This window comes from Heteronotia binoei, chromosome 13 (genome assembly GCF_032191835.1).
Source record: "Heteronotia binoei isolate CCM8104 ecotype False Entrance Well chromosome 13, APGP_CSIRO_Hbin_v1, whole genome shotgun sequence".
Lineage (NCBI taxonomy): Eukaryota > Metazoa > Chordata > Lepidosauria > Squamata > Gekkonidae > Heteronotia > Heteronotia binoei.
Window position 1 is genome coordinate 10,508,756 of NC_083235.1, and position 14,282 is coordinate 10,523,037.

The 14,282-nt window shown below is 50.5% G+C and overlaps 1 protein-coding gene across 1 annotated transcript in view; it reads right to left on the reverse strand.

Moving 5' to 3' along the window:
- The window catches only part of LOC132581793 (phosphoinositide 3-kinase regulatory subunit 5-like), a 43,964-nt gene that overhangs the window by 3,534 nt on the left and 26,148 nt on the right, over positions 1-14,282 (reverse strand). The window contains exons 8-13 of the mRNA XM_060253205.1: positions 13,732-13,815; positions 11,873-12,602; positions 7,861-8,008; positions 6,319-6,444; positions 2,729-2,854; positions 267-360 (exon numbers count right to left, since the gene is read on the reverse strand). Of these exons, the coding sequence (XP_060109188.1) occupies positions 267-360; positions 2,729-2,854; positions 6,319-6,444; positions 7,861-8,008; positions 11,873-12,602; positions 13,732-13,815 (1,308 nt within the window). The remainder of the gene's footprint in view (positions 1-266; positions 361-2,728; positions 2,855-6,318; positions 6,445-7,860; positions 8,009-11,872; positions 12,603-13,731; positions 13,816-14,282) is intronic.

Here is a 14,282-nt window from a genome sequence, read left to right on the forward strand (position 1 = left end):
TTTGCATTCTAACCACTGCCTACCAGCTATATATAGCTCTGCTTGCTGTACCTGATTCCTCGTCTGATGAAGCGTGCTTGGAGCACATGAAAGCTGACATTCTGAATAAAACTTTGTGGGTCTCAAAGGAGCACTTGACTCCTATTTTGTTCTAATACTTTTTGAATTCAGATTTCGTTGTAACTTGAGTTTAGAGTTCAATGAAGTTTGTTTGAAAAATTAGAAAAAGAACATAAGATGTGTGCAGAGAGAACCTCCTTCCCTACCTGAAGCCTTGATGGCCCGCGTGACCGCCGAGTGTCCCATCTCTAGAGAGTGGATGAAGATCTCGGTCCTTGTCTCTCCTCCAGCGAAAGTGAGCTGTGAGGTTCAAGACGGAAAGGATCGTTAAACAGAATCCAACAAATCATAGGAACGCTCATCCCTCTTTCGTCTGAATGTATCTTACTAAATTTTCAAGACTGGACTTAAAATACCCTCGCATGTGAACAAAAGAATAGCTTTTTTATTACATAAGAACCTAAGAGAAGCCATGTTGGATCAGGCCAATGGGCCACCCAGTCCAACACTCTGTGTCACACGGTGGCCAAACAACCAGGTGCCATCAGGAGGTCCATCAGTGGGGTCAGGACACTAGAAGCCCTCCCACTGTGGCCCCCCCAAGCACCAAGAATACAGAGTATCACTTGCTCCAGACTTAAGAACCTAAGAGAAGCCATCTTGGATCAGGCCAATGGCCCATAAGAACCTAAGAGAAGCCATGTTGGATCAGGCCACTGGCCCCTCCAGTCCAACACTCTGTGTCACACAGTGGCCAAAAAAACCAAGCACCATCAACAGATCCACCAGTGAGGCCAGGGACACTAGAAGCCCTCCCACTGTGCCCCCCCAAGCACCAAGAGTACAGTGCATCGCTGCCCCAGACAGAGAGTTCCAACAATACATTTTGGCTAATAACCACAGATGGACCTCTGCTCCATGATATTGATCCAATCCCCTCTTGAAGCTGGCTGTGCTTATAGCAGCCGCCACCTCCTGTGGCAGTGAATTCCACGTGTTAATCACCCTTTGGGTGAAGAAGGACTTCCTTTTACATGCTGCAAAATTGTCAATAGCTCAGAGATGGAAGGTCAGAAAAACCACCAGATATATACTTACGGCACTCTATATGGCATTTAATACCACAAGTGGTAACAGATCTACAGCTTTGGTAAACACTGCCAATAATGAGATATTAATTGTAATAGATGTTATCTTATTTTTTGTATAGCATGATTTTTAAAAAATGATTTAAATTTGTATAATGCAGATAGACCAAGATTTATGTGATAATATAGAATCATAGAGTTGGAAGGGACCTCCAGGGTCATCTAGTCCAACCCCCTGCACAATGCAGGGAACTCACAAATGATTCAGACCAGCAAAATTAATGCAAATAATTGTTTTTCCATTTGAAGTCATGTGGGGAGACCCTAATCTGGCACACCCACACACCCGACACACTGCCCTAGGCAAATGCATAGGGCCAGGCTTTTTTGTAGAAAAAGCCCAACAGGAACTCAGTAGCATATTAGACCACATCCCCTAATATTAGCATATTGGACCACACCCTCTGGGATAATCAAGTGCAAACTGAACCATGACAGTAACTTTTCCAGGTCCTGCAGCAATTCTGGCCAGCCAGCCAGGCCCCAGGGAGGCTGCCGCACAGTACATCTGGGCCCTGTGATCCCTGCCTGGCCCTGGGGAGGCTGCTGCACTGCACAGCTGGGCCCCACGATCCTCGCTGGCCAGCCAGACCCCAAGGAGGCTACCATTGGTTCGATCCAGCAATCCCCGAGGGCCACACCAAGTGACCTCGAGGGCCGTATATGGCCCTCGGGACAGAGGTTCCCCACCCCTGATCTAGCCTCTGCTTAAAAACCTCCAAGGAAGGAGAGCCCACCACCTCCCGAGGAAGCCTGTTCCACTGAGGAATAGCTCTAACGGTCAAAAGAAGGAAGAAGAAGATATTGGATTTATATCCCTCCTTCCACCCCGAATCTCAGAGTGGCTCACAATCTCCTTTCCCTTCCTCCCCCACAACAGACACCCTGTGAGGTGGGTGGGGCTGAGGAAGGCTCTCCAGAAGCTGCCCTTTCAAGGACAACCTCTGCCAGAGCTATGGCTGACCCAAGGCCATTCTAGCAGGTGCAAGTGCAGAATGGGGAATCAAACCCGGTTCTCCCAGATAAGAGTCTGCGCACTTGGAGAAGACATTCCTTCTTTAAACAGCTTCTTCAAGCCAAGCTAGCCAATGGTGTGGAGAATGCATTTAAAATTAAAGTGTCTTTCTTTTCACCTTTCCATCCATCCCTCCTCTGTCCCTCCCTCCCTTCCTTTCTCCCTCCATCTCTCCTCCGTCTTTCCCTCCCTTCCTCCTCCCCCATCTATTTTCCTTCCTTCCTTCCTCCTTCCTTCCTTCCTTCCTTCCTTCCTTCCTTCCTTCCTTCCTTCCTTCCTTCCTTCCTTCCTTCCTTCCTTCCTTCCTTCCTTCCTTTCCTCCCTCCCTTCCTTCCTTCCTTTCCTCCCTCCCTCCCTTCCTCCCTTCCTTCCTTCCTTCCTTCCTTCCTTCCTTCCTTCCTTCCTTCCTTCCTTCCTTCCTTCCTTTTGGCTCTCAAACATCTGACATTTCTTCTATGTGGCTCTCACATGAAGCAAGTTTGGCCACCAGTGTTACAGACCTTACCTCTATCTGGTAGATCTGCAGCAGGACAGGGTGGGTTGCGAAGCGACAGTAGTAAAGTATCATATCTGCAAGGATGGGGAGTTGCTCTTCCGCTTCCTCCAGGAGCCCCTCGGGCTTGATGCATTGCTGCAGAGAGAGCAAACGGTAAACAGTAAGAACATAAGAGAAGCCATGTTGGATCAGACCAATGGCCCCTCCAGTCCAACACTCTGTGTCACAGAAGAACATAAGAGAAGCCATGTTGGATTAGGCCAATGCCCCCTCCAGTCCAACGCTCTGTGTCACATAAGAGAAGCCATGTTGGATCAGGCCAATGGCCCCTCCAGTCCAACACTCTGTGTCACACAAGAACATAAGAGAAGCCATGTTGGATCAGGCCAATGCCCCTCCAGTCCAACACTCTGTGTCACATAAGAACATAAGAGAAGCCCTGTTGGATCAGGCCAATAGCCCATCCAGTCCAACACTCTGTGTCACAGAAGAACATAAGAGAAGCCATGTTGGATCAGGCCAATAGCCCATCCAGTCCAACACTCTGTGTCACATAAGAACATAAGAGAAGCCCTGTTGGATCAGGCCAGTGGCCCCTCCAGTCCAACACTCTGTGTCACAGAAGAACATAAGAGAAGCCATGTTGGATCAGGCCAATAGCCCATCCAGTCCAACACTCTGTGTCACATAAGAACATAAGAGAAGCCATGTTGGATCCAGTCCAACACTCTGTCCACACAGTGACCAAAAAACCCAGGTGCCATCAGTGGGGCCAAGACACTAGAAGTCCTCCCACTGTCCCCCCAAAGCACCCAGAATACAGAGCATCACTTGCCCCAGACAGAGAGTTCCAATAATACGATGTGGCTAAGAGCCACTGATGGACCTCTGCTCCAGATGTTTCTCCAATCACCTCTTGAAGCTGCCTATGCTTGTAGCCGCCACCACCTCCTGTGGCAGTGAATTCCACGTGTTCATCACCCTTTGGGTGAAGAAGGACTTCCTTTTATCCGTTCTAACCCTACTGCTCAGCAATTTCATTGAATGTCCACGAGTTCTTGTATTGTGAGAAAGGGAAAAAAGTCCTTCTTTCTCTACCTTCTCTATCCCATGCATAATCTTGCAAACCTCTATCATGTCACCGCCCCCCCCCCCCAGTTGACGTTTCTCCAAACGTTTTAACCTTTCTTCATAGGGAAAATGTTCCAACCCTTTAATCCTTCTAGTTGCCCTTTCCTGGACTTTTCCTAATGCTATCATATCCTTTTTGAGGTGTGGCGACCAGAACTGCACACAGTACTCCAAATGAGGCCGCACTATCAATTTATACAGGGGGCATTATGATACTGGCGGATTTGTTTTCAGTTCCCTTCCTAATAATTCCAGCATGGCGTTGGCCTTTTTTATTGCAAACGCACACTGTCGTGACATTTTCAGTGAGTTATCTACCACGACCCCAAGATCTCTCTCTTGGTCAGTCTCTGCCAGTTCACACCCCATCAACTTGTATTTATAGTTAGGATTTTTGGCCCCATGTGCATTACTTTGCACTTGACATTCCTTTGGCCCCCCCTCCCGGTGCCCCAGACAAACATCTAAATTTGCCTCTCCCCCCCCCCCCCGCTGCTGCACCACCACCGCCCGCCCCCTCCCTTCCCTCGCACAGCGCCGTGCTCTGCCTCCCCCTCCCCGCGATCAGAGGAGCGCACCGTGATGAGGCTCGGCCCTACTGGCTTCAACGCGGCCAGCATCTGATCGTTTTGAAGAGAACGCCGGAGGAGGCTTCGCTACCCCATCGCTTCCGGGTCCGAAAGGTGGGCAGGGAAGCCTCCTCCAGCGCTCTCTTCAAAACGATCATATGCCGAGCCTCGTCGCGTGCGCTCCTCTGATTGGTTGAAGAAGCAGATGACAACATTGGATTTATATCTCGCCCTCCACTCCGAATCTCAGTCTCGTCTCACAATCTCCTTTCCCTTCCTCCCCCACAACAGACACCCTGTGAGGTGGGGTGGGGCTGAGAGGGCTCTCCCAGGAGCTGCCCTTTCAAGGACAGAGTCTCAGAGCGGCCTACAATCTCCTTTCCCTTCCTCCCCCACAACAGGCACCCTGTGAGGTGGGTGGGGCTGGAGAGGGCTCTCACAGCAGCTGCCCTTTCAAGGACCGAGTCTCAGAACGGCCTACAATCTCCTTTACCTTCCTCCCTACAACAGACACCCTGTGAGGTGGGTGGGGCTGGAGAGGGCTCTCACAGAAGCTTCCCTTTCGAGGACAACTCCTATGAGAGCTATGGCTGACCCAAGGCCATTCCGGCAGCTGCAAGTGGAGTGGGGAATCAAACCCTGTGAGGTGGGTGGGGCTGAGAGAGTTCTCACAGAAGCTGCCCTTTCAAGGACAACTCCTATGAGAGCTATGGCTGACCCAAGCCATTCAGCAGCTGCAAGTGGAGGGGTGGGGAATCAAACCCTGTGAAGTGGGTGGTGCTGAGAGAGGTCTCACAGAAGCTGCCCTTTCAAGGACAACTCCTATGAGAGCTATGGCTGCCCCAAGGCCATTCCAGGCAGCTGCAAGTGGAGTGGGGAATCAAACCCTGTGAGGTGTGTGGGGCTGAAAGAGTTCTCACAGAAGCTTCCCTTTCGAGGACAACTCCTATGAGAGCTATGGCTGACCCAAGGCCATTCCGGCAGCTGCAAGTGGAGTGGGGAATCAAACCCTGTGAGGTGGGTGGGGCTGAGAGAGTTCTCACAGAAGCTGCCCTTTCAAAGGACAACTCCTATGAGAGCTATGGCTGACCCAAGGCCATTCCAGCAGCTGCAAGTGGAGGGGTGGGGAATCAAACCCTGTGAGGTGGGTGGTGCTGAGAGAGGTCTCACAGAAGTTGCCCTTTCAAGGACAACTCCTATGAGAGCTATGGCTGACCCAAGGCCATTCCAGCAGCTGCAAGTGGAGGGGTGGGGAATCAAACCCTGTGAGGTGGGTGGTGCTGGAGAGAGTCTCACAGCAGCTGCCCTTTCAAGGACAACTCCTATGAGAACTGTGGCTGACCCAAGGCCATTCCAGCAGCTGCCAGGGGAGGAATGGGGAAATCAAATCCTGTGAGGTGGGTGGTGCTGAGAGAGGTCTCACAGAAGCTGCCCTTTCAAGGACAACTCCTATGAGAGCTATGGCTGTCCCAAGGCCATTCCAGCAGCTGCAAGTGGAGGGGTGGGGAATCAAACCTGTGAGGTGGGTGGTGCTGAGAGAGGTCTCACAGAAGCTGCCCCTTTCAAGGATAACTCCTACAAGAGCTCTGGCTGACCCAAGGCCATTCCAGCAGCTGCAAGTGGAGGAGTGGGGAATCAAACCTGGTTCTCCCAGATAAGAGCCCATGCATTTAACCGCTACACCAAACTGGCTCTCGAGGGGAGGGGGGGACAGAGTGTGGAACTGTGGAGGGAGGGAGGGAGAGCAGGCGGTGGGGGGCAGGGAGCTTGCCTGGGGTGCCACGCGCCCTAGGGACGGTACTGGCAGTCACATCAACCTGTTAACACATCAGGACCTTACAAAGAGAGAGAGTGCACGCTCCACAATAGAAAACAGGCAGTATGTTATTAAGGAAGTACCTGGCATAGGACGTCTGCCGGAAGGTTCATCAGCCCAAGAACATTGCGCTCGTACCAGGGGTCCAGCAGGCCTATATACTGGGAGATGCTGTTGGTGCTGCTCTCCTTCCTCGTCAAGCCAGGATCCTGAAGTCAAAAGAAACACATTCGATGAAGAGCAGACCTGTCGCTCTGGAAGGCGATGCCTATAGTGTAGTAAACCCACATACAAAACCAGTTTGGTGTAGTGGTGAAGTGCGTGGACTATTATCCGAGAGAACCGGGTTTGATTCCCGCTCCTCCACTCGCAGCTGCTGGAAGGGCCTTGGGTCAGCCATAGCTCTCGTAGGAGTTGTCCTTGAAAGGGCAGCTTCTGTGGGAGCTCTCTCAGCCCCACCCACCTCACAGGGTTTGATTCTCCACTCCTCCTCGGGTAGCTTTTGGCTGGGGGGGTGGTGGCATATGCCAGGGGTGGCCAATGGTAGCTCTCCAGATTTTTTTTTTGCCTACAACTCCCATCAGCCCCAGCCATTGGCCATGCTGGCTGGGGCTGATGGGAGTTGTAGGCAAAAAACATCTGGAGAGCTACCGTTGGCCACCCCTGGCATATGCTAATGAGTTATGCTAATCAACTCCGCTACCTATTTTTTTACAAAATGACCTCTGCTCCCAACCATATGCACGAGAACCACTACAACAGCAGCCTTTGTCGTACCGCAAAGTGCTCTACCGTGGCTACACTTCAAGCGAGCAGGTTCACCGCAGTGGGCTTCTGAAGGCAGGACCAGCAAAGAAGAAGAAGAAGAAGATATTGGATTTATATCCCACCCTCCACTCCGAAGAGTCTCAGAGCGGCTGACAGTCTCCTTTCCCTTCCTCCCCCACAACAGACACCCTGGGAGGTAGATGAAGATATTGGATTTATATCCCGACCTCCACTCCGAAGAGTCTCAGAGCGGCTCACAGTCTCCTTTCCCTTCCTCCCCCACAACAGACACCCTGTGAGGTAGATGAAGATATTGGATTTATATCCCGACCTCCATTCCGAAGAGTCTCAGAGCGGCTGACAGTCTCCTTTCCCTTCCTCCCCCACAACAGACACCCTGGGAGGTAGATGAAGATATTGGATTTATATCCTGCCCTCCACTCCAAAGAGTCTCAGAGCGGCTGACAGTCTCCTTTCCCTTCCTCCCCACAACAGACACCCTGTGAGGTAGATGAAGATATTGGATTTATATCTTGCCCTCCACTCCGAAGAGTCTCAGAGGGGCTCACAATCTCCTTTCCCTTCCTCCCCCACCACAGACACCCTGTGATGTGGGTGGGGTGAGAGGACTCTCACAGCAGCTGCCCCTTTCAAGGACAACCTCTGCCAGAGCTATGGCTGACCCAAGGCCATTCCAGCAGGTGCAAGTGGAGGAGTGGGGAATCAAACCCGGTTCTCCCAGATAAGAGTCCGCACACTTAACCACTACACCAAACTGGCTCTCAACAAGCAGAGCCTGCGCTGCTTGCAAAAGCAAATCGTGCCCGTCAGCCTCCCCTCTTCTCCCAAGTGCATACCGCAGATCCCGAGCGGCTTTGAGGGTCTCCTGGAGGAGGTGGAGAGCAGGTGGGTGTGGATGATGTCGGACCGCTCCTTTTTATGGGGACGTAGAAAAACTGCAGCTTGAAGTACCGCGTCAGCCACGGGCAACTTCTTTCTTGAGATCTGCATGGAAGGAGGAAGGAGGGATGGGGCCAGGAAGATGTCAATTGAACCCATGTTGCCAATCATGTGCTATACCAGGGGTGGCCAAACTGTGGCTCGGGAGCCACATGCGGCTCTTTCACACATATTGTGTGGCCCTTGAAGCCCAACCGACCCACTGGCTGGATTGGAGAACACATTTAAAATTAAAGTTGCTTTCTTTCCACCTCTCCCTCTCAGCATCTGTCTGTCTGTCTATCTATCTCTCTATCTATCATCTGTCTGTCTGTCTGTCTGTCTGTCTGTCTGTCTATCTATCTATCTATCTATCTATCTATCTATCTATCTATCTATCTATCTATCTATCTATCTATCTATCTATCTATCTATCTATCATCTGTCTGCCTCCCTCCCTCCCCCTCCCTCCCTCCCTCCTCTCAAACATCTGATGTTCATGTCTTGCAGCTCTCCAACATCTGACATTTATTCTATGCGGCTCTTGCATTAAGAAAGTTTGGTCACCCCTGTATAGTTTCACCCTGATGTTTCTTCTATTATTGTGCAGCACAGGGATGGCCAAACTTGCTTAATATAAGAGCCACATAAAATAAATGTCAGATGTTTGAGAGCCACAAGACATGAATGTCGGCTGTTGGAAGGAAGGAAGGAAAATACTTGGGGTAGGAAGAAGGGAGGGAGAGGTGGAAAAAAGCAACTTTAACTTTAAATGCATTCTCTAAGCCACTGGCTGGCTTGGAGAATGCATTTAAAGAGACAAATACCATCTCCAAACTGGCTGATGGGGCACACAATATGTGTGAAAGAGCCACACGCGGCTCCCGGGCCACAGTTTGGCCACCCCTGCTCTGAAGGTATATGTGATCCAAATGACTAGGCCAGAATGTCCATATTGTATATCAAATTCTTTAATAAATCAGATCTCATAGAAATGTCTCACACAGGTATGGTTCACAGTAGAACAGAGATATCTTCAAATCCCCACAAGTGGAGATTCCAACAGTTTCCAAAGCACTGGAAGGTCTCCACAATTCTATAGCCAGCAAAAAAAAGCTCAGTCAGGCTTCTGAGACCTTGGAAACTAAATAGAATTGAGCGCCAGATTGATTTCTGGGTTTCTCAGTAAATCTCAAGCCTGAAGAAGCGGATATATGAAACAGGAATTACGTGTTAACAATCCTGTCACAATCTACAATTTGTAGATTTTTAAGATTCCAACTTCCAACTTGACCCTAGAGGTCCCTTCCAACTCTATGATTCTATGATTGCAATAAAAAAAAAAAGGCAAACGGTATGCTGGGGATCAGGGATCACTTTGTAGAAAAATAGATGGTGGAGTTCATTAGCATAACTCATTAGCATATGCCACTTCCTCCCAGCCAAAAGCAGCCTGATGCAAGAAAGGAGAGCCCTGAGCAAGATCTCACTCGCCTGGGGCTCTCCTGCACAGTCAAAAGGCGAACAAGCCACCTGCTGCCCAAAATCACATAAGAAGTGGAGAAAGGGAACACTTGGAACACTTTCCCTATGAAGAAAGGCTAAAACGCTTGGGGCTCTTTAGCTTGGAGAAACGTCGACTGCAGGGTGACATGAGAGAGGTTGACAAGATTATGCATGGGATGGAGAAGGTAGAGAAAGAAGTCCTTTTCTCCCTTTCTCACAATACAAGAACTCGTGGGATTTCGATGAAATTGCTGAGCAGTCAGGTTAAAACGGATAAAAGGAAGTCCTTCTTCACCCAAAGGGTGGCTAATATGTGGAATTTACTGCCACAGGAGGTGGTGGCGGCTACAAGCATAGACAGCTTCAAGAGGGGATTGGATAAGCATATGGAGCAGAGGTCCATCAGTGGCTATTAGCCACAGTATGTATATATATATATATGGGTGTAGGGGTGTGTGTGTGTGTGTGTGTGTGTATATATATATATATATATATATATATATATATATATATATATATATGGGTGCGTGGGTGGGTATACACACACACATATATTGGCCACTGTGAGACACAGAGTTTTGGACTGGATGGGCCATTGGCCTGATCCAAATAGCTTCTCTTATGCTCTTATGTTCTTAAGGGTGGCGGGGGCTTCTCCAGGGGTTAATGAGGGCTGCTGGGGGTGTGGCAAAGCCCTTGGTGGCTGGCTGGCTGCCCGCTCTCCTAATCCAGGGATTGTTATGCAGCTGTACCTACCGGAGCCAGTGCGTCCATGAGGCAGCATTCAGCAGTTGCCTCGGGCCCTGGCTCTTGGGGGCACGCGTTGTTTCTGGGCACTGAGGGGTCAGAGGAAATCTTTCCAGCCCCTCAGCGGCCAGAAATAACGCAGCACTTTCAGTCCTGGGCGCTCTCTGAACTCGGAGAGCGCCCAGGACTGAAAGTGCTGCATTGTTGCTCAGCGCTGAAGGATCAGAAGAACTCTCCCGGCCGCTAAGTGCCCAGAAACAACGCAGTGCAGCATGATGACATCACACGGTGATGTCATCACACACCTTTGTTTCTGGGCGCTAAGCCCAGGACTGAATGTGCCACGAGAGCGCAGAGGACTGAAAGTGCCACGTTGTTTCTGGGTGCTGAGGGGTCAGGAAATCTTCCAGCCCCTCAGCGCCCAGAAACAACGCAGTGCTTTCAATCCTGGGTGCTCTCCGAACTCAGAGAACGCCCAGGACTGAAAGTGCTGCGTTGCTTCTGAGTGCTGAGGGGTCAGAAGAACTTTCTCGGCCCCTAAGTGCCCAGAAACAACACAGTGATGTCATCACGCACCGTTGTTTCTGGGTGCTAAGCCCAGGGCTGAACGTGCCACGAGAGCGCCCAGGACTGAAACCGCTGCATTGTTTCTGGGCGCTGAGGGGTTGGAAGAACTCTCCCGGCCACTCAGCACCCAGAAACAACGGTGCATGATGACGTCACCATGTGATGTCATCATGCCGCACATGCACACAAAAAATATTCTGGGGGGGGAGGTTAGGTGCGTGTCGGAATCAAACCCGGGAATCAAACCCGGTTCTCCCAGATAAGAGTCCGTATACTTCACCACTACACCAAACAAAAGTCATGGGGACTCGATGAAATTAATGAGCAGTAGGTTTAGAACAGATTAAGTCCTTCTTCACCCAAAGAGTAATTAACATGTGGAATTCACTGCCACAGGTCGTGGTGGTGCCTACAAGCATAGGAAGAGGGATTGGATAAACACAGGGAGCAGAGATCCATCAATGGCTATCAGCCATAAGGTGTAGAGGAAACACTATGTCTGGGGCAGTGATAACCTGTATTCTTTGTGGTTGGGGGGCAACAGCAGGAGAGCTTCTGGCCCCACTGGTGGACCTCCTGGTGGTTTTTGGCCATTGTGTGACACAGAGAGTTGGACCAGATGGGTCATTGGCCTGATCCATCAGGGCTTCTCTTATGTCCTTATGTTCTTAAGCCAGTTTGGTGTAGTGGTTAAGTGTGTGGACTCTTGTCTGGGAAAACCGGGTTTGATTCCCCGCTCCTCCACTTGCACTTGCTGGAATGGCTTTGGGTCAGCCATAGCTATCACAGGAGTTGTCCTTGAAAGGGCAGCTGCTGTAAGAGCTCTCTCAGCCCCACTCACCTCACAGGGTTTGATTCCCCACTCCTCCACTTGCACCTGCTGGAATGGCCTTGGGTCAGCCATAACTCTGGCAGAGGTTATCCTTGAAAGGGCAACTGCTGTGAGAGCCCTCTCAGCCCCACCCACCACACAGGGTGTCTGTTGTGGGGGAGGAAGATAAAGAAGATTGTGAGCTGCTCCGAGACTCTGAGATTCGGAATGGAGGGCGGGATATAAATCCAGTATCTTCTTAAGGGATATCAGATGCAAATCTATGCTCTTTTACTCACTTAAGATTGCTGTAAGCCCGAGCTACTTTCCCCACAATGCGGTCAGAGCCAAACACGACAACACGCAACGTCGAGACCTTCATATCCTCGTCGCAGCTCAGGAAGGGCCGACGTTGGACACAGACGTTATCCGGGACACATTGCTGCAAAAGCGCTGAGCTCAGTACATGTTGGGGCAGTGACTGGGCCCGCCGACTGCGCGTAAAGACATGGTGTTTGACTGCAGGGTTGCAGAGGCTCTCTGCTCGACGGAGGGGCAGTGAGAGGGAAGCTACCTCAGAAATGTCTCTCAGCTCTTTGCCCAGGATCAGCTGGCTTTTGGTCTTGAACAACTTGTAGATCTTTGTTAACCGGTGCCGCTGCCTGGGCGGTGCCTTGTCCTCCTTTGGATCCGACTGCCCCGTGGACTCGAGAGAGCTCTCATCGCTGTCCTCCGCGTAGCCACTGTCCATGCAGTCCTTCAGGCTGGAGACAAACGACTTCAAGGACTTTGTAGAGGCCAATGAGAGCTCAGAGTTCAGGTCCTCAGAAACGGCGGAGACCGACACCTGTGAATCGCATGAGCCATCCTCTGGCAAGCCTGAATAGATAGGCTTTTTGTAGATTGACTCCAGGGAAGGTAACAAAGAACCGTTTTGTGGAAAGCAGCCGTCTGTTTCCTCTTCTTCATCTTCCAGAAGTGCTGGCTTGGGGTAGTCGCACTCCTTGTCTAGTACCTCATTCAAGATGTCTGCAAAAGGAACAGAAACACAAACTTACATATTGTAAGTCACCATCCATTTGACACTACTTGTGCCTGCTGTGCCATTACCCTGTAGCAGAACCGTCTAGATCAGGGATGTCAAACTCATTTGTTATGAGGGCTGGATCTGACATAAATGAGACCTTGTTGGGCCGGGCCATGTGTGTACCTATTTAAGATTAGGCAGCAGAGATATAAACTTTATAAAGAACACAAACACAATTAAAGATTATTTTTTTTAAATGTAAAACATACTTAAAAATGTTAGCACTCGTTGGTCTTAAAGGTGCTTTCTTTGTATTTCTCCCATGGGATCCAGGGAACTGGGCAACGGAAACTCTGGCTCTTTCCTTCCTTCTCCATGGGGGACTGGTGGGGGAGGAGCCTCAGCCAATAGAAGGAAGAGAGGCTTGGTTCAGTAGCTCTGCTGTGTGACTGAGAGAGCCTGGAAAAACAAGATCTGCCTCCCCCCCCACCTTTCTCCGCAAGGGAGAAGCCTCAGCCAATGGAGAAAATAGAGGCTTTGCTCTGCAGCTCCTGTGCGATTGAGCAAGCCTGGGAAAGCAAACTGTGATGCAGAAGGAAGCAAGAGAGAGGGAGAAGGAAGCAAGTTTTCCCTTCCTCCCCAAGGGAGGAACCTCAGACAATGGAGAAAACGGAGTCTTTGCTCTGTAGCTCCTGTGCTATTGAGCAAGCCTGGGAAAGCAAGCTGTGATGCAGAAGGAAGCAGGAGAGAGGGAGAAGGAAGCAAGTTCTCCCTTCTCCCTTCCTCTGAGGGAGGAGCCTCAGCCAATGGAGAAAATAGAGGTTTTGCTCTATAGCTCCTGTGCACTTGAGCAAGACTGGGAAAGCAAGCTGTGATGCAGAAGGAAGCAAGAGAGAGGGAGAAGGAAGCAGATGACAGCCAGTTGCTCGGGGGGCCTGATAGGAGCCCTCCAGAGGCCTGATTCAGCTCCCAGGCCACATGTTGGACACCCCTACTCTAGGTCCCAACTAATATCGCAGGCTTACCAGAACACTCTTTTTTAAAAAAGGTAATGATGGGGTTGCAACTGCATGGCAGGAGGACGAAGAGATTTCTCCCAGACACAAGCTCGTTTAAATGCATTCAGCTTACCGAAATTATCCTGGTCCCAAACGTAGGCATAACAGCGGGCAGCGGGCACAGGGATGAGGTGGGGCTTATGCGTCTGGGCTTCTCCTGCGGAGACAAATACATCCCATTAGAGTTCTACAGAGTAGACCTTATCAGCATACACACCAACTCCCGACCACCCCTGGCCCGAAGGACGTCTGTCTTGCCTCGACCGTCTTGCCTTGCTTTCTCAGCTCCGGCCCCTGCTGGGTGGAATCCGCTCCCGATGGAGATCCGGGCCCTTCCTGAGTTACTACCATTTCATAGGGCCTGCAAGACGGAGCTATTCCGCCGGGCGTCCTGTTCCAGCCACGATTCCATCAGTCGGCCTCCCTTGTAGGGATATCGTGCTTCACAGCATTATTATGGTGCTGAATCTTGTTATTAACACCATCCCTTATTATTAACACCATTCATTTTCTAACAAGCCAGTTTGGTGTAGAGGTTAAGTGTGCGGACCCTTATCTGGAAGAACTGGGTTTGATTCCCCACTCCTCCACATGCACCTGCCTTGGGTCAGCTATAGCTCTGGC